We start from the raw sequence: 20,970 nt of genomic DNA on the forward strand, positions 1-20,970 counted from the left end.
GTGGCCAAGATCAGAGGGAACAGCGCCTCACCTGCACACAGGCAATGTCTGGTACTGCAGCTCGACACAGTTTATAATGGAACAGTGCTGTTTTTTTAGTAACTGTCCGGAATGTTCTCCCACTAACGTGACGCTGCGACTCTTAACCCTTTGTGTGTCGGTTGCTTTCAGGCCTACAGGATGAGCTCCCGTCCTCGCGGTGTTTGCCTGATCATCAGTAACGTCTTGTTCTCCACTCCTGACCTCGACTGCCGGCACGGGGGGGACGTGGACCTGGGCGTCCTGAAGCTGCTGTTTTTCCAGTTGAACTTTAGAGTTTGTGAACGCAGTAACATCAGCGCTCAGGTAAGTGTGAGGCGGCGGCCGCCCTGCGTCTTCTGTCATCTGCGGCGTTTCCCTACAGGAGGTTCCTTTGCTGTTTTCTGGGATGTTCTGGCTTTCGGTCGAGCGCTGCTGACGGCCGTCACTCGGCTTTGTGTGTCCGTTACTCTCTGGAGTGTGCATTCCCCGGGTTACTGCTGGATATCTGATTAGTGATGATCTCGTGTTCCAGCATTGAGCCGTTGTGTCCCCCGTGTCGTACCGGCCGCCATCATCACCATCCGCTCTTATTCCAGCATTCAGCCGTTGTGTCCCCCGTGTCGTACCGGCCGCCATCATCACCATCCGCTCATCTTCCAGGGTTGAGCTGTTGTGTCTCCCTTGTCGTACCGGCCGCCGTCATCCCCATCCGCTCTTATTCCAGCATTGAGCCGTTGTGTCTTCCGTGTCGTACCGGCCGCCATCATCACCATCCGCTCATGTTCCAGCATTGAGCCGTTGTGTCTTCTGTGTCGTACCGGCCGCCATCATCACCATCCGCTCATGTTCCAGGGTTGAGCCGTTGTGTCCCCCGTGTCGTACCGGCCGCCATCATCACCATCCGCTCATGTTCCAGGGTTGAGCTGTTGTGTCTCCCTTGTCGTACCGGCCGCCGTCATCCCCATCCGCTCTTATTCCAGCATTGAGCCGTTGTTTCCCCCGTGTCGTACCGGCCGCCATCATCACCATCCGCTCGTGTTCCAGCATTGAGCCGTTGTGTCTTCCGTGTCATACCAGCCGCCATCATCACCATCCGCTCGTGTTCCAGCATTGAGCCGTTGTGTCCCCCGTGTCGTACCGGCCGCCATCATCACCATCCGCTCATGTTCCAGGGTTGAGCCGTTGTGTCTTCCGTGTCGTACCGGCCGCCGTCATCACCATCCGCTCATGTTCCAGGGTTGAGCTGTTGTGTCTTCCGTGTCGTACCAGCCGCCATCATCACCATCCGCTCATGTTCCAGGGTTGAGCCGTTGTGTCTCCTGTGTCGTACCGGCCGCCGTCATCACCATCCGCTCATGTTCCAGGGTTGAGCCGTTGTCTCCTGTGTCGTGCCGGCCGCCGTCATCACCATCCGCTCATGTTCCAGGGTTGAGCCGTTGTGTCTTCCGTGTCGTACCGGCCGCCGTCATCACCATCCGCTCATGTTCCAGGGTTGAGCTGTTGTGTCTCCTGTGTCGTACCGGCCGCAGTCATCACCATCCGCTTTTATTCCAGCATTGAGCCGTTGTGTCCCCCGTGTCGTACCGGCCGCCATCATCACCATCCGCTCGTGTTCCAGGGTTGAGCCGTTGTGTCTCCTGTGTCGTACCGGCCGCCGTCATCACCATCCGCTCTTATTCCAGCATTGAGCCGTTGTGTCCCCCGTGTCGTACCGGCCGCCATCATCACCATCCGCTCATGTTCCAGGGTTGAGCCGTTGTGTCTTCCGTGTCATACCAGCCGCCATCATCACCATCCGCTCGTGTTCCAGGGTTGAGCTGTTGTGTCTGCCATGTCGTACCAGCCGCCGTCATCACCGCTCATGTTCCAGGGTTGAGCCGTTGTGTCTCCTGTGTCGTACCGGCCGCCATCATCACCATCCGCTCATGTTCCAGGGTTGAGCTGTTGTGTCTTCCGTGTCGTACCGGCCGCCATCATCACCATCCGCTCATGTTCCAGGGTTGAGCCGTTGTGTCTTCCGTGTCGTACCGGCCGCCGTCATCACCATCCGCTCATGTTCCAGGGTTGAGCTGTTGTGTCTCCTGTGTCGTACCGGCCGCCGTCAGCACCATCCGCTCTTATTCCAGCATTGAGCCGTTGTGTCTTCCGTGTCGTACCGGCCGCCATCATCACCATCCGCTCATGTTCCAGCATTGAGCCGTTGTGTCTTCTGTGTCGTACCGGCCGCCATCATCACCATCCGCTCATGTTCCAGGGTTGAGCCGTTGTGTCCCCCGTGTCGTACCGGCCGCCATCATCACCATCCGCTCATGTTCCAGGGTTGAGCTGTTGTGTCTCCCTTGTCGTACCGGCCGCCGTCATCCCCATCCGCTCTTATTCCAGCATTGAGCCGTTGTTTCCCCCGTGTCGTACCGGCCGCCATCATCACCATCCGCTCGTGTTCCAGCATTGAGCCGTTGTGTCTTCCGTGTCATACCAGCCGCCATCATCACCATCCGCTCGTGTTCCAGCATTGAGCCGTTGTGTCCCCCGTGTCGTACCGGCCGCCATCATCACCATCCGCTCATGTTCCAGGGTTGAGCCGTTGTGTCTTTCGTGTCGTACCGGCCGCCATCATCACCATCCGCTCATGTTCCAGGGTTGAGCTGTTGTGTCTTCCGTGTCGTACCAGCCGCCATCATCACCATCCGCTCATGTTCCAGGGTTGAGCCGTTGTGTCTCCTGTGTCGTACCGGCCGCCGTCATCACCATCCGCTCATGTTCCAGGGTTGAGCCGTTGTCTCCTGTGTCGTGCCGGCCGCCGTCATCACCATCCGCTCATGTTCCAGGGTTGAGCCGTTGTGTCTTCCGTGTCGTACCGGCCGCAGTCATCACCATCCGCTTTTATTCCAGCATTGAGCGGTTGTGTCCCCCGTGTCGTACCGGCCGCCATCATCACCATCCGCTCGTGTTCCAGGGTTGAGCCGTTGTGTCTCCTGTGTCGTACCGGCCGCCGTCATCACCATCCGCTCTTATTCCAGCATTGAGCCGTTGTGTCCCCCGTGTCGTACCGGCCGCCATCATCACCATCCGCTCGTGTTCCAGGGTTGAGCCGTTGTGTCTCCTGTGTCGTACCGGCCGCCGTCATCACCATCCGCTCTTATTCCAGCATTGAGCCGTTGTGTCCCCCGTGTCGTACCAGCCGCCATCATCACCATCCGCTCGTGTTCCAGGGTTGAGCTGTTGTGTCTGCCATGTCGTACCGGCCGCCGTCATCACCGCTCATGTTCCAGGGTTGAGCCGTTGTGTCTCCTGTGTCGTACCGGCCGCCATCATCACCATCCGCTCATGTTCCAGGGTTGAGCTGTTGTGTCTTCCGTGTCGTACCGGCCGCCGTCATCACCGCTCATGTTCCAGGGTTGAGCCGTTGTGTCTTCCGTGTCGTACCGGCCGCCGTCATCACCATCCGCTCATGTTCCAGGGTTGAGCTGTTGTGTCTTCCGTGTCGTACCGGCCGCCGTCATCACCGCTCATGTTCCAGGGTTGAGCCGTTGTGTCTCCTGTGTCGTACCGGCCGCCATCATCACCATCCGCTCATGTTCCAGGGTTGAGCTGTTGTGTCTTCCGTGTCGTACCGGCCGCCGTCATCACCGCTCATGTTCCAGGGTTGAGCCGTTGTGTCTTCCGTGTCGTACCGGCCGCCGTCATCACCATCCGCTCATGTTCCAGGGTTGAGCTGTTGTGTCTCCTGTGTCGTACCGGCCGCCGTCATCACCATCCGCTCATGTTCCAGGGTTGAGCTGTTGTGTCTTCCGTGTCGTACCGGCCGCCGTCAGCACCATCCGCTCATGTTCCAGAGTTGAGCCGTTGTGTCTTCCGTGTCGTACCGGCCGCCGTCATCACCATCCGCTCTTATTCCAGCATTGAGCCGTTGTGTCCCCCGTGTCGTACCGGCCGCCATCATCACCATCCGCTCATGTTCCAGGGTTGAGCTGTTGTGTCTTCCGTGTCGTACCGGCCGCCGTCAGCACCATCCGCTCATGTTCCAGGGTTGAGCCGTTGTGTCTGCCGTGTCGTACCGGCCGCCGTCAGCACCATCCGCTCTTATTCCAGCATTGAGCCGTTGTGTCTCCCGTGTCGTACCGGCCGCCGTCAGCACCATCTGCTCATGTTCCTGGGTTGAGCCGTTGTGTCTTCCGTGTCATACCAGCCGCCATCATCACCATCCGCTCGTGTTCCAGGGTTGAGCTGTTGTGTCTGCCATGTCGTACCGGCCGCCGTCATCACCATCCGCTCTTATTCCAGCATTGAGCCGTTGTGTCCCCCGTGTCGTACCGGCCGCCATCATCACCATCCGCTTGTGTTCCAGCATTGGGCTGTTGTGTCTTCCTTGTCGTACCGGCCGCCGTCATCACCATCCGCTCATGTTACGGGGTTGAGCTTTCTGTCTGCCGTGTCGTACCGGCTGCCGTCATCACCACCCGCTCGTGTTCCAGGGCTGAGTTGTTGTGTCTCCCGTGTCGTACCAGCCGCCATCATCACCATCCGCTCTTATTCCAGCATTGGGCTGTTGTGTCTCCCGTGTCGTACCGGCCGCCATCCTCACCATCCGCTCATGTTCCAGGGTTGAGCCGTTGTGTCTGCCGTGTCATACCGGCCGCCGTCATCACCATCCGCTCTTATTCCAGCATTGGGCTGTTGTGTCTCCCGTGTCGTACCGGCCGCCGTCCTCACCATCCGCTCGTGTGCTGGCATTGGGCTGTTGTGTCTCCCGTGTCGTACCGGCCGCCGTCCTCACCATCCGCTCGTGTGCTGGCGTTGGGCTGTTGTGTGTGCCCTGTCGTACCGGCCGCCGTCATCACCATCCGCTCATGTTACGGGGTTGAGCTTTCTGTCTGCCGTGTCGTACCGGCCGCCGTCATCACCAACCGCTCGTGTTCCAGGGCTGAGTTGTTGTGTCTCCCGTGTCGTACCAGCCGCCATCATCACCATCCGCTCTTATTCCAGCATTGGGCTGTTGTGTCTCCCGTGTCGTACCGGCCGCCATCATCACCATCCGCTCATGTTCCAGGGTTGAGCCGTTGTGTCTTCCGTGTCGTACCGGCCGCCATCATCACCATCCGCTCATGTTCCAGGGTTGAGCCGTTGTGTCTGCCGTGTCATACCGGCCGCCGTCATCACCATCCGCTCTTATTCCAGCATTGGGCTGTTGTGTCTCCCGTGTCGTACCGGCCGCCGTCCTCACCATCCGCTCGTGTGCTGGCATTGGGCTGTTGTGTCTCCCGTGTCGTACCGGCCGCCGTCCTCACCATCCGCTCGTGTGCTGGCGTTGGGCTGTTGTGTGTGCCCTGTCGTACCGGCCGCCGTCATCACCATCCGCTCATGTTACGGGGTTGAGCTTTCTGTCTGCCGTGTCGTACCGGCCGCCGTCATCACCAACCGCTCGTGTTTCAGGGCTGAGTTGTTGTGTCTCCCGTGTCGTACCAGCCGCCATCATCACCATCCGCTCTTATTCCAGCATTGGGCTGTTGTGTCTCCCGTGTCGTACCAGCCGCCATCATCACCATCCGCTCTTATTCCAGCATTGGGCTGTTGTGTCTCCCGTGTCGTACCGGCCGCCATCATTACCATCCGCTCATGTTCCAGGGTTGAGCCGTTGTGTCTGCCGTGTCATACCGGCCGCCGTCATCACCATCCGCTCTTATTCCAGCATTGGGCTGTTGTGTCTCCGCGTGTCGTACCGGCCGCCATCATCACCATCCGCTTGTGTTCCAGCATTGGGCTGTTGTGTGTTCCTTGTCGTACCGGCCGCCGTCAGCACCATCCGCTCATGTTACGGGGTTGAGCTTTGTGTCTGCCGTGTCGTACCGGCTGCCGTCATCACCACCCGCTCATGTTCCAGGGCTGAGTTGTTGTGTCTCCCGTGTCGTACCAGCCGCCATCATCACCATCCGCTCGTGTTCCAGCATTGGGCTGTTGTGTCTCGCTTATCGTATCGGCTGCCGTCATCACCATCCGCTCTATTCCAGGATTGAGCTTTTGTGTCTGCCGTGTTGTACCGGCCACCATCATCACCATCCGCTCGTGTTCCAGCGTTGGGCTGTTGTCTGCCGTGTTGTACTGGCCACCATCATCGCCATCCGCTCATGTTCGAGGGTTGAGCTGTTGTTTCTCCCGTGTCGTACCGACTGCCGTCATCACCATCCGCTCGACTTCCAGGGTTGAGCTGTTGTGTCTCCCTTGTCATACCGGCTGCCATCATCACCATCTGCTCGTGTTCCAGGGTTGGGCTGTTGTGTCTCCCGTGTCGTACCGGCCGCCGTCATCACCATCCGCTCTATTCCAGGATTGAGCTTTTGTGTCTGCCGTGTCGTACCGGCCGCCATCTTAACCATCCGCTCGTGTTCCAGCGTTGGGCTGTTGTCTGCCGTGTTGTACCGGCCGCCATCATCGCCATCCGCTCATGTTCCAGGGTTGAGCCGTTGTGTCTTCCGTGTCGTACCGGCCGCCGTCATCACCACCCGCTCGACTTCCAGGGTTGTGCCGTGTGTCTCCCTTGTCATACCGGCCGCCATCATCACCATCTGCTCGTGTTCCAGGGTTGGGCTGTTGTGTGTTCCGTGTCGTACCGGACGCCGCCATCACTATCTGCTCGTGTTCCAGGGTTGAGCTGCTGTGTCTCCCATGTCTTATCGGCCGCCGTCATCACCATCCGCTCGTGTGCTGGCGTTGGGCTGTTGTGTCTGCCGTGTCGTACCGGCCGCCGTCATCACCATCCGCTCGTGTTCTAGGGTTGAGCGGTTGTGTCTTCCTTGTCGTACCGGCTGCCGTCCTCACCATCCGCTTGTGTGCTGGCGTTGGGCTGTTGTGTCTCCTGTGTCGTACCGGCCGCCGTCCTCACCATCCGCTCGTGTGCTGGCTTTGGGCTGTTGTGTCTCCTGTGTTGTACCTGCCGCCGTCCTCACCATCTGCTCGTGTGCTGGTTTTGGGCTGTTGTGTCTCCTGTGTCGTACCGGCCGCCGTCCTCACCATCCGCTCGTGTGCTGGCGTTCGGCTGTTGTGTCTCCCGTGTCGTACCCGCCGCTGTCCTCACCATCCGCTCGTGTGCTGGCGTTGGGCTGTTGTGTCTCCCGTGTCGTACCGGCCGCCGTCCTCACCATCCGCTCGTGTGCTGGCGTTGGGCTGTTGTGTCTCCCGTGTCGTACCGGCCGCCGTCCTCACCATCCGCTCGTGTGCTGGCGTTCGGCTGTTGTGTCTCCCGTGTCGTACCCGCCGCTGTCCTCACCATCCGCTCGTGTGCTGGCGTTGGGCTGTTGTGTCTCCCGTGTCGTACCGGCCGCCGTCCTCACCATCCGCTCGTGTGCTGGCGTTGGGCTGTTGTGTCTCCCGTGTCGTACCGGCCGCCGTCCTCACCATCCGCTCGTGTGCTGGCGTTGGGCTGTTGTGTCTCCCGTGTCGTACCGGCCGCCGTCCTCACCATCCGCTCGTGTGCTGGCGTTGGGCTGTTGTGTGTGCCCTGTCGTACCGGCCGCCGTCATCTCCATCCGCTCGTGTTCTAGGGTTGAGCGGCTGTGTCTTCCTTGTCGTACCGGCTGCCGTCCTCACCATCCGCTTGTGTGCTGGCGTTGGGCTGTTGTGTCTCCTGTGTCGTACCGGCCGCTGTCCTCACCATCCGCTCGTGTGCTGGCGTTGGGCTGTTGTGTCTCCCGTGTCGTACCGGCCGCCGTCCTCACCATCCGCTCGTGTGCTGGCGTTGGGCTGTTGTGTCTCCCGTGTCGTACCGGCCGCCGTCCTCACCATCCGCTCGTGTGCTGGCGTTGGGCTGTTGTGTCTCCTGTGTCGTACCGGCCGCTGTCCTCACCATCCGCTCGTGTGCTGGCTTTGGGCTGTTGTGTCTCCTGTGTCGTACCGGCCGCCGTCCTCACCATCCGCTCGTGTGCTGGCGTTGGGCTGTTGTGTCTCCTGTGTCGTACCGGCCGCCGTCCTCACTATCCGCTCGTATGCTGGCGTTGGCTGTTGTGTCTCCCGTGTCGTACCGGCCGCTGTCCTCACCATCCGCTCGTGTACTCTTCTTTGTAGGAAATGATATCTGAACTTGACGTGTTCTCCCGGCGGCCGGATCACTCCCAGATGGACTCCTGTGTAGTCGCCATTCTATCCCATGGAGTTGACGGCGCTGTCTACGGATCGGACGGCCAACTTGTACAGGTGAGACACAAGGACTCCGGCATCTAGAGAACACCGAACACACACACACACACCCTGTACGTGTGCAGCAGGAGACTCCCCCTACACACACAGACACACACAAACACACACACTGTCCGTATGCAGCAGGAGAGTCCCCCTACACACACACACACCCTGTCCGTATGCAGCAGGAGAGTCCCCCTACACACACACACCCTGTCCGTCTGCAGCAGGAGACTCCCCCTACACACGCACACACGCACGCACACACACACTGTCCGTCTGCAGCAGGAGAGTCCCCCTACACACACACACCCTGTCCGTATGCAGCAGGAGAGTCCCCCTCCCTACACACACACACACTGTCCGTCTGCAGCAGGAGACTCCCCCTACACACACACACACTGTCCGTCTGCAGCAGGAGACTCCCCCTACACACACACACACTGTCCGTCTGCAGCAGGAGACTCCCCCTACACACACACACACACACTGTCCGTCTGCAGCAGGAGACCCCCCCCCCCCCTACACACACACACACACTGTCCGTCTGCAGCAGGAGACCCCCCCCCCCCCCTACACACACACACACACTGTCCGTCTGCAGCAGGAGACCCCCCCCCCCCCCCCCCCTACACACACACACTGTCCGTCTGCAGCAGGAGACTCCCCCCTCCCTACACACACACACTGTCCGTCTGCAGCAGGAGACTCCCCCCTCCCTACACACACACACTGTCCGTCTGCAGCAGGAGACTCCCCCTACACACACACACACTGTCCGTCTGCAGCAGGAGACTCCCCCTACACACACACACTGTCCGTCTGCAGCAGGAGACTCCCCCCTACACACACACACACACGCACACTGTCTGTCTGCAGCAGGAGACTCCCCCTACACACACGCACACTGTCCGTCTGCAGCAGGAGACTCCCCCTACACACACGCACACTGTCCGTCTGCAGCAGGAGACTCCCCCTACACACACACATTGTCCGTCTGCAGCAGGAGACTCCCCCTACACACACACACTGTCTGTCTGCAGCAGGAGACTCCCCCCTACACACACACACACACACACACACCCTGTAGGTCTGCAGCAGGAGACTCCCCCTACACGCACACTGTCCGTCTGCAGCAGGAGACTCCCCCTACACACACACACTGTCCGTCTGCAGCAGGAGAGTCCCCCTACACACACACACACACACACTGTCCGTCTGCAGCAGGAGACTCCCCCTACACACACACATTGTCCGTGTGCAGCAGGAGACTCCCCCTACACACACACACTGTCCGTCTGCAGCAGGAGACTCCCCCCTACACACACACACACACACACCCTGTAGGTCTGCAGCAGGAGACTCCCCCTACACGCACACTGTCCGTCTGCAGCAGGAGACTCCCCCTACACACACACACTGTCCGTCTGCAGCAGGAGAGTCCCCCTACACACACACACTCTGTCCGTCTGCAGCAGGAGACTCCCACTCCCTACACACACACACACACTGTCCGTCTGCAGCAGGAGACTCCCCCTACACACACACACTCTGTCCGTCTGCAGCAGGAGACTCCCCCTCCCTACACACACACACACTGTCCGTCTGCAGCAGGAGAGTCCCCCTACACACACACACCCTGTCCGTATGCAGCAGGAGAGTCCCCCTCCCTACACACACACACACCCTGTAGGTCTGCAGCAGGAGACTCCCCCTCCCTACACACATACACACACACACACACACACACACACACACACACACACACACACACACACAGTCCGTCTGCAGCAGCAGACTCCCCCCTACACACACACACAGTCCGTCTGCAGCAGCAGACTCCCCCCTACACACACACACTGTCCGTCTGCAGCAGCAGACTCCCCCCTACACACACACACTGTCCGTCTGCGGCAGGAAACTCCCCCTACACACACACACCCTGTCCGTATGCAGAAGGAGAGTCCCCCTCCCTACACACACACACACTGTCCGTCTGCAGCAGGAGACTCCCCCTACACACACACACACTGTCCGTCTGCAGCAGGAGACTCCCCCTACACACACACACTGTCCGTCTGCAGCAGGAGACTCCCCCTACACACACACACTGTCCGTCTGCAGCAGGAGACTCCCCCTACACACACACACTGTCCGTCTGCAGCAGCAGACTCCCCCCTACACACACACACCCTGTCCGTCTGCAGCTGGAGACTCCCCCTCCCCACACACACACACACACACACACACACTGTCCGTCTGCAGCAGGAGACTCCCCCTACACACACACACTGTCCGTCTGCAGCAGGAGACTCCCCCCTACACACACACACTGTCCGTCTGCAGCAGGAGACTCCCCCCTACACACACACACTGTCCGTCTGCAGCAGGAGACTCCCCCCTACACACACACACACACACTGTCCGTCTGCAGCAGGAGACTCCCCCTTCACACACACACTGTCCGTCTGCAGCAGGAGACTCCCCCCTACACACACACACACACTGTCCGTCTGTAGCAGGAGACTCCCCCTACACACACACTCTGTCCGTCTGCAGCAGGAGACTCCCCCTACACACACACTCTGTCCGTCTGCAGCAGGAGACTCCCCCTACACACACACTCTGTCCGTCTGCAGCAGGAGACTCCCCCTACACACACACACTGTCCGTCTGCAGCAGGAGACTCCCCCCTCCCTACACACACACACACTGTCCGTCTGCAGCAGGAGACTCCCCCCTCCCTACACACACACACACTGTCCGTCTGCAGCAGGAGACTCCCCCCTACACACACACACTGTCCGTCTGCAGCAGGAGACTCCCCCCTCCCTACACACACACACTGTCCGTCTGCAGCAGGAGACTCCCCCCTCCCTACACACACACACTGTCCGTCTGCAGCAGGAGACTCCCCCTACACACACACACTCTGTCCGTCTGCAGCAGGAGACTCCCCCTACACACACACACTGTCCGTCTGCAGCAGGAGACTCCCCCCTCCCTACACACACACACCCTGTCCGTATGCAGCAGGAGACTCCCCCCTACACACACACACTGTCCGTCTGCAGCAGGAGACTCCCCCTACACACACACACTGTCCGTCTGCAGCAGGCGACTCCCCCTACACACACACACTCTGTCCGTCTGCAGCAGGAGACTCCCCCCTACACACACACACTGTCCGTCTGCAGCAGGAGACTCCCCCCTCCCTACACACACACACACTGTCCGTCTGCAGCAGGAGACTCCCCCCTCCCTACACACACACACACTGTCCGTCTGCAGCAGGAGACTCCCCCCTCCCTACACACACACACACACACACACTGTCCGTCTGCAGCAGGAGACTCCCCCTACACACACACACCCTGTCCGTATGCAGCAGGAGACTCCCCCTACACACACACACTGTCCGTCTGCAGCAGGAGACTCCCCCTACACACACACACTGTCCGTCTGCAGCAGGAGACTCCCCCTACACACACACACTCTGTCCGTCTGCAGCAGGAGACTCCCACTACACACACACACTGTCCGTCTGCAGCAGGAGACTCCCCCCTCCCTACACACACACACCCTGTCCGTATGCAGCAGGAGACTCCCCCCTACACACACACACTGTCCGTCTGCAGCAGGAGACTCCCCCTACACACACACACTGTCCGTCTGCAGCAGGAGAGTCCCCCTACACACACACACACACACACACACACACACACTGTCCGTCTGCAGCAGGAGACTCCCCCTACACACACACACTGTCCGTCTGCAGCAGGAGACTCCCCCCTCCCTACACACACACACACACACTGTCCGTCTGCAGCAGGAGACTCCCCCCTCCCTACACACACACACACACACTGTCCGTCTGCAGCAGGAGACTCCCCCCTACCTACACACACACACACTGTCCGTCTGCAGCAGGAGACTCCCCCTACACACACACACCCTGTCCGTATGCAGCAGGAGAGTCCCCCTCCCTACACACACACACTGTCCGTCTGCAGCAGGAGACTCCCCCCTACACACACACACACACACTGTCCGTCTGCAGCAGGAGAGTCCCCCTCCCTACACACACACACTGTCCGTCTGCAGCAGGAGACTCCCCCCTACACACACACACCCTGTCCGTCTGCAGCAGGAGACTCCCCCTACACACACACACCCTGTCCGTATGCAGCAGGAGAGTCCCCCTCCCTACACACACACACACTGTCCGTCTGCAGCAGGAGAGTCCCCCTCCCTACACACTGTCCGTCTGCAGCAGGAGACTCCCCCTCCCTACACACACACACACTGTCCGTCTGCAGCAGGAGAGTCCCCCTACACACACACACCCTGTCCGTATGCAGCAGGAGAGCCCCCCTCCCTACACACACACACACCCTGTAGGTCTGCAGCAGGAGACTCCCCCTCCCTACACACACACACACACACACACACACACACAGTCCGTCTGCAGCAGCAGACTCCCCCCTACACACACACACAGTCCGTCTGCAGCAGCAGACTCCCCCCTACACACACACACTGTCCGTCTGCAGCAGCAGACTCCCCCCTACACACACACACTGTCCGTCTGCTGCAGGAAACTCCCCCTACACACACACACCCTGTCCGTATGCAGCAGGAGAGTCCCCCTCCCTACACACACACACACTGTCCGTCTGCAGCAGGAGACTCCCCCTACACACACACACACACTGTCCGTCTGCAGCAGGAGACTCCCCCTACACACACACACTGTCCGTCTGCAGCAGGAGACTCCCCCTACACACACACACTGTCCGTCTGCAGCAGGAGACTCCCCCCTCCCTACACACACACACTGTCCGTCTGCAGCAGGAGACTCCCCCCTCCCTACACACACACACTGTCCGTCTGCAGCAGGAGACTCCCCCTACACACACACACTGTCCGTCTGCAGCAGCAGACTCCCCCCTACACACACACACCCTGTCCGTCTGCAGCATGAGACTCCCCCTCCCTACACACACACACACACACACACACACTGTCTGTCTGCAGCAGGAGACTCCCCCTACACACACACACTGTCCGTCTGCAGCAGCAGACTCCCCCTACACACACACACACACACACACACACACACACACACACACACCCTGTCCGTCTGCAGCAGGAGACTCCCCCTCCCTACACACACACACACACACACACTGTCCGTCTGCAGCAGGAGACTCCCCCTACACACACACACTGTCCGTCTGCAGCAGCAGACTCCCCCTACACACACACACACACACACACACACACACACACACACACACACACACACACACACACACACTGTCCGTCTGCAGCAGGAGACTCCCCCTACACACACACACTGTCCGTCTGCAGCAGCAGACTCCCCCTACACACACACACACACACACACACACACACACACACACACACACACACTGTCCGTCTGCAGCAGGAGACTCCCCCTACACACACACTCTGTCCGCCTGCAGCTGAGCCCTCCCCCCCCTGTCCGCCTGCAGCATCATTGGCTTCGTAGTTCGGCGTTGCTCTAACCCCTGTGCGCCCGCTGCCGCCTGCTCTCTGTGCAGCAGAAACTACCGCGCCCCCAGCGGATAGAACACCTGAACGGGCTGGTTCTGGTACCGTCATCGGCACCTCATCACTGTGCTGATCAGAAAAGTTGTGTATGTGGATGTCCCTCAGTGTGTAAAGCGGCCCCCATTAACCCCTCGCACCCCCACACTGCACAGCCTGTCCCGGTGATTGTACCGTTCTAACACGTAACATTGGGCACGCCATTTTCGTTAACCCCTCCCCCCTCCGTTAATGACCCATCGGCGGCGGGCTGCGTCGTATATGTCAGTGCGGACCTCCAATGTGTGAGAACTCCTCAAACCTCCTCCGTGGAGTACAAGGCCGTCTACAGACTGCACCCCGGGCCGGCGCGGTTACCGTGGTAACACCTCTTTTTTCGGAGGGTTTTCTGCCAGACTTCGTTACCTGCCGCCATCTTCTGCGCACAATTACTCTGTTATTTTCCGTTGGCCTGGTTGTGCGACGGCTCGTCTTTTGCGCACCATCGTGTAACTTGTGTTGCCACCATTTTGGATTACATACGTCTGATCGCTTTTTGTTGCATTTTTTTCTTGCACACGGGGTCACCAAAAAAGCGCATTTCTGGCGTTCTTTTATTTTTCTCACGCCATTCACCCTGTGGGGTAAATGATGCGTTACTTTGATGGGACCGTGCGGGGTAAATGATGCATTACTTTGATGGGACCCTGTGGGGTAAATGATGCGTTACTTTGATGGGACCGTGCGGGGTAAATGATGCGTTACTTTGATGGGACCCTGCGGGGTAAATGATGCGTTACTTTGATGGGACCTTGCGGGGTAAATGATGCGTTACTCTGATGGGACCCTGCGGGGTAAATGATGCGTTACTTTGATGGGACCCTGCGGGGTAAATGATGCGTTACTTTGATGGGACCCTGTGGGGTAAATGATGCGTTACTTTAATGGGACCCTGTGGGGTAAATGATGCGTTACTATGATGGGACCCTGTGGGGTAAATGATGCGTTACTTTGATGGGACCGTGCGGGGTAAATGATGCGTTACTTTGATGGGACCCTGTGGGGTAAATGATGCGTTACTTTGATGGGACCCTGCGGGGTAAATGATGTGTTACTATGATGGGACCGTGCGGGGTAAATGATGCGTTACTTTGATGGGACCCTGTGGGGTAAATGATGCGTTACTTTGATGGGACCCTGCGGGGTAAATGATGTGTTACTTTGATGGGACCGTGCAGGGTAAATGATGCGTTACTTTGATGGGACCCTGTGGGGTAAATGATGCGTTACTTTGATGGGACCCTGCGGGGTAAATGATGTGTTACTTTGATGGGACCCTGCGGGGTAAATGATGCGTTACTTTGATGGGACCCTGTGGGGTAAATGATGCGTTACTTTGATGGGACCCTGCGGGGTAAATGATGCGTTACTTTGATGGGACCCTGCGGAGTAAATGATGCGTTACTTTGATGGGACCGTGCGGGGTAAATGATGCGTTGCTCTGATGGGACCCTGCGGGGTAAATGATGCGTTACTTTGATGGGACGCTGCGGGGTAAATGATGCGTTACTTTGATGGGACTCTGCGGGGTAAATGATGCGTTACTTTGATGGCACCCTGCGGGGTAAATGATGCGTTACTTTGATGGGACCCTGCGGGGTAAATGATGCGTTACTTTGATGGGACCCTGCGGGGTAAATGATGTGTTACTTTGATGGGACCCTGCGGGGTAAATGATGCGTTACTTTGATGGGACCGTGCGGGGTAAATGATGCGTTACTTTGATGGGACCGTGCGGGGTAAATGATGCGTTACTTTGATGGGACCCTGCGGGGTAAATGATGCGTTACTTTGATGGGACCCTGCGGGGTTAATGATGCGTTACTTTGATGGGACCCTGCGGGGTAAATGATGCGTTACTTTGATGGGACCCTGCGGGGTAAATGATGCGTTACTTTGATGGGACCCTGTGGGGTAAATGATGCGTTACTTTGATGGGACCCTGCGGGGTAAATGATGCGTTACTTTGATGGGACCCTGCGGGGTTAATGATGCGTTACTTTGATGGGACCCTGCGGGGTAAATGATGCGTTACTTTGATGGGACCGTGCGGGGTAAATGATGCGTTACTTTGATGGGACCGTGCGGGGTAAATGATGCGTTACTTTGATGGGACCCTGCGGGGTAAATGATGCGTTACTTTGATGGGACCCTGCGGGGTTAATGATGCGTTACTTTGATGGGACCCTGCGGGGTAAATGATGCGTTACTTTGATGGGACCCTGTGGGGTAAATGATGCGTTGCTCTGATGGGACCGTGCGGGGTAAATGATGCGTTACTTTGATGGGACTCTGCGGGGTAAATGATGCGTTACTTTGATGGGACCCTGTGGGGTAAATGATGCGTTACTTTGATGGGACCCTGTGGGGTAAATGATGCGTTACTTTGATGGGACCCTGCGGGGTAAATGATGCGTTACTTTAATACGACCCTGCGGGGGAAGTGATGCGTTACTTTGATGGATTGGACCGTGACAGCTCCAATCGGCTGCGGGGAGCTGTTGCCGGCAGGTGTCGGCCGTAATCAGTAGCTGGCAGCCACATTGCATGTAGCCGGTCCGCCCCACGATCCCCCTTCATGCAGCCCCCAAGGTCCTTAGAGCGTTAAGGGGTTAAGTTAGTCCCCAGATTGTAATTTGCATCCAACATCAGAGCTTTACTAATTAGTGTTTAATTACAAGTTTCATCAGTCGCTCCGAAACGAGTGGAAATATCTGATGACTTGTGACAGCGACACCGATGTGGCGGTCCGAGAGCCCCTCTAGTCAGTGCGGCCCCCCACCCAGATGTACAAGAGTCACATTGGAGAAGCAGGATTGTCGCACTGCGGACGTGGCGCCTCCCTCTGGTTGTTGAGGTAGCTGCACACAGTCTTGAGCTTCTTGAGACTGTTTCTTGGTGTCATGGCATAGTCCCGGCTGGGACAGTGATACGACCCGGGTACATCCCTACTCCATGGTCTCACGCTGAACGCCGGCATGGTGATACGACCCGGGTACATCCCTACTCCATGGTCTCACTATGAAGGCCGGCACGGTGATACGACCCGGGTACATCCCTACTCCATGGTCTCACGCTGAAGGCCGGCATGGTGATACGACCCGGGTACATCCCTACTCCATGGTCTCACGCTGAAGGCCGGCATGGTGATACGACCCGGGTACATCCCTACTGCATGGTCTCACAATGATGGCCGGCACGGTGATACGACCTGGGTACATCCCTACTGCATGGTCTCATGATGAAGGCCGGCATGGTGATACGACCTGGGTACATCCCTACTTCATGGTCTCACTATGAAGGCCGGCACAGTGATACGACCCGGGTACATCCCTACTGCAGGGTCTCACACTGAAGGCCGGCATGGTGATACGACCCGGGTACATCCCTACTACATGGTTTCACTATGAAGGCCGGCACTGTGATACGACCCGGGTGCATCCCTACTACATGGTCTCACTATGAAGGCCGGCACTGTGATACGACCCGCGTACATCCCTACTGCATGGTCTCACTATGAAGGCCGGCACGGTGATACGACCCAGGTACATCCCTACTCCATGGTCTCACTATGAAGGCCGGCACGGTGATACGACCCAGGTACATCCCTACTCCATGGTCTCACGCTGAAGGCCGGCATGGTGATACGACCCGGGTACATCCCTACTGCAGGGTCTCACACTGAAGGCCGACACGGTGATACGACCCTGGTACATCCCTACTACATGGTCTCACGCTGAAGGCCGGCATGGTGATACGACCCGGGTACATCCCTACTCCATGGTCTCACGCTGAAGGCCGGCATGGTGATACGACCCGGGTACATCCCTACTGCATGGTCTCACAATGATGGCCGGCACGGTGATACGACCTGGGTACATCCCTACTGCATGGTCTCATGATGAAGGCCGGCATGGTGATACGACCTGGGTACATCCCTACTTCATGGTCTCACTATGAAGGCCGGCACAGTGATACGACCCGGGTACATCCCTACTGCAGGGTCTCACACTGAAGGCCGGCATGGTGATACGACCCGGGTACATCCCTACTACATGGTTTCACTATGAAGGCCGGCACTGTGATACGACCCGGGTGCATCCCTACTACATGGTCTCACTATGAAGGCCGGCACTGTGATACGACCCGGGTACATCCCTACTGCATGGTCTCACTATGAAGGCCGGCACGGTGATACGACCCAGGTACATCCCTACTCCATGGTCTCACTATGAAGGCCGGCACGGTGATACGACCCAGGTACATCCCTACTCCATGGTCTCACGCTGAAGGCCGGCATGGTGATACGACCCGGGTACATCCCTACTGCAGGGTCTCACACTGAAGGCCGACACGGTGATACGACCCTGGTACATCCCTACTACATGGTCTCACGCTGAAGGCCGGCATGGTGATACGACCCGGGTACATCCCTACTCCATGGTCTCACGCTGAAGGCCGGCATGGTGATACGACCCGGGTACATCCCTACTGCATGGTCTCACAATGATGGCCGGCACGGTGATACGACCTGGGTACATCCCTACTGCATGGTCTCATGATGAAGGCCGGCATGGTGATACGACCTGGGTACATCCCTACTTCATGGTCTCACTATGAAGGCCGGCACAGTGATACGACCCGGGTACATCCCTACTGCAGGGTCTCACACTGAAGGCCGGCATGGTGATACGACCCGGGTACATCCCTACTACATGGTCTCACTATGAAGGCCGGCACAGTGATACGACCCAGGTACATCCCTACTCCATGGTCTCACTATGAAGGCCGGCACGGTGATACGACCCGGGTACATCCCTACTCCATGGTCTCACGCTGAAGGCCGGCATGGTGATACGACCCGGGTACATCCCTACTGCAGGGTCTCACACTGAAGGCCGGCACGGTGATACGACCCTGGTACATCCCTACTGCATGGTCTCACTATGAAGGCCAGCACGGTGATACGACCCGGGTACATCCCTACTACATGGTCTCACTATGAAGGCCGGCACGGTGATACGACCCGGGTACATCCCTACTGCATGGTCTCACTATGAAGGCCGGCACAGTGATACGACCCAGGTACATCCCTACTCCATGCTCTCACAATGATGGCCGGCACGGTGATAGGACCTGGGTACATCCCTACTGCAGGGTCACACACTGAAGACCGGCACGGTGATACGACCCGGGTACATCCCTACTGCATGGTCTCACTATGAAGGCCGGCACGGTGATACGACCCGGGTACATCCCTACTGCATGGTCTCACGATGATGGCCGGGAACGTGATATGACCCGGGTACATCCCTACTACATTGTCTCATGCTGAAGGCCGGCGCGGTGATACGACTCGGGTACATCCCTACTACATGGTCTCACTATGAAGGCCGGTACGGTGATACGACCCGGGTACATCCCTACTGCAGTGTCTCACGCTGAAGGGCGGCACGGTGATACGATCTGGGTACATCCCTACTGCATGGACTCACGCTGAAGGCCGGCATGGTGATACGACCCGGGTACATCCCTACTACATGGTCTCACTATGAAGGCCGTCACGGTGATACGACCCGGGTACATCCTTACTACATGGTCTCACGCTGAAGGTCGGCACGGTGATACGACCCGGGTACATCCCTGCTGCATGGTCTCACAATGATGGCCGGCACGGTGATAGGACCTGGGTACATCCCTACTGCATGGTCTCATGATGAAGGCCGGCATGGTGATACGACCCGGATACATCCCTACTGCATGGTCTCATGATGAAGGCCGGCACGGTGATACGACCCGGGTACATCCCTACTGCAGTGTCTCACTATGAAGGCCGGCACGGTGATACGACCCGGGTACATCCCTACTGCATGGTCTCACAATGAAGGCCGGCACGGTGATACGACCCCGGTACATCCCTACTGCATGGTCTCACTATGAAGGCCGGCACGGTGATACGACCCGGGTACATCCCTACTGCATGGTCTCACAATGATGGCCGGCACGGTGATACGACCTGGGTACATCCCTACTGCATGGTCTCATGATGAAGGCCGGCATGGTGATACGACCCGGGTACATCCCTACTACATGGTCTCACTATGAAGGCCGGCACGGTGATACGACCCGGGTACATCCCTACTGCATGGTCTTACTATGAAGGCCGGCACGGTGATACGACCCGGGTACATCCCTACTGCATGGTCTCACAATGATGGCCGGCATAGTGATACGACCTGGGTACATCCCTACTGCATGGTCTCGTGATGAAGGCCGGCATGGTGATACGACCCGGGTACATCCCTACTACATGGTCTCACTATGAAGGCCGGCACGGTGATACGACCCGGGTACATCCCTACTGCATGGTCTCACAATGAAGGCCGGGAACGTGATACGACCCGGGTACATCCCTACTGCATGGTCTCACAGTGATGGCCGGCACGGTGATACGACCTGGGTACATCCCTACTGCATGGTCTCATGATGAAGGCCGGCATGGTGATACGACCCGGGTACATCCCTACTGCATGGTTTCGCAATGAAGGCTGGCACGGTGATACGACCCGGGTACATCCCTACTGCATGGTCTCATGATGAAGGCCGGCATGGTGATACGTCCCGGGTACATCCCTACTACATTGTCTCACTATGAAGGCCGGCACGGTGATACGACCCGGGTACATCCCTACTGCATGGTCTCACAATGAAGGCCGGCACGGTGATACGACCCGGGTACATCCCTACTGCATGGTTTCGCAATGAAGGCTGGCACTGTGATACGACCCGGGTACATCCCTACTGCATGGTTTCACAATGATGGCCGGCACGGTGATAGGACCTGGGTACATCCCTACTGCATGGTCTCATGATGAAGGCCGGCATGGTGATACGACCCGGGTACATCCCTACTGCATGGTTTTGCAATGAAGGCTGGCACGGTGATACGACCCGGGTACATCCCTACTGCATGGTCTCATGATGAAGGCCGGTATGGTGATACGACCCGGGTACATCCCTACTACATGGTCTCACTATGAAGGCCGGCACGGTGATACGACCCGGGTACATCCCTACTGCATGGTTTCGCAATGAAGGCTGGCACGGTGATACGACCCGGGTACATCCCTACTGCATGGTCTC

General features: G+C 58.2%; 1 protein-coding gene across 2 annotated transcripts in view; it reads left to right on the forward strand.

Annotated features, from left to right (window-relative positions):
• CASP2 (caspase 2) overlaps nucleotides 1-20,970 on the forward strand; it is a 70,409-nt gene that overhangs the window by 29,654 nt on the left and 19,785 nt on the right. For both annotated transcript variants that reach the window (XM_066601495.1, XM_066601496.1), the window contains exons 6-7: nucleotides 172-345; nucleotides 8,080-8,208. In XM_066601495.1, the coding sequence (XP_066457592.1) occupies nucleotides 172-345; nucleotides 8,080-8,208 (303 nt within the window). The remainder of the gene's footprint in view (nucleotides 1-171; nucleotides 346-8,079; nucleotides 8,209-20,970) is intronic.

The sequence above is a fragment of the Eleutherodactylus coqui genome, chromosome 4 (genome assembly GCF_035609145.1).
Source record: "Eleutherodactylus coqui strain aEleCoq1 chromosome 4, aEleCoq1.hap1, whole genome shotgun sequence".
NCBI classification, from domain to species: domain Eukaryota; kingdom Metazoa; phylum Chordata; class Amphibia; order Anura; family Eleutherodactylidae; genus Eleutherodactylus; species Eleutherodactylus coqui.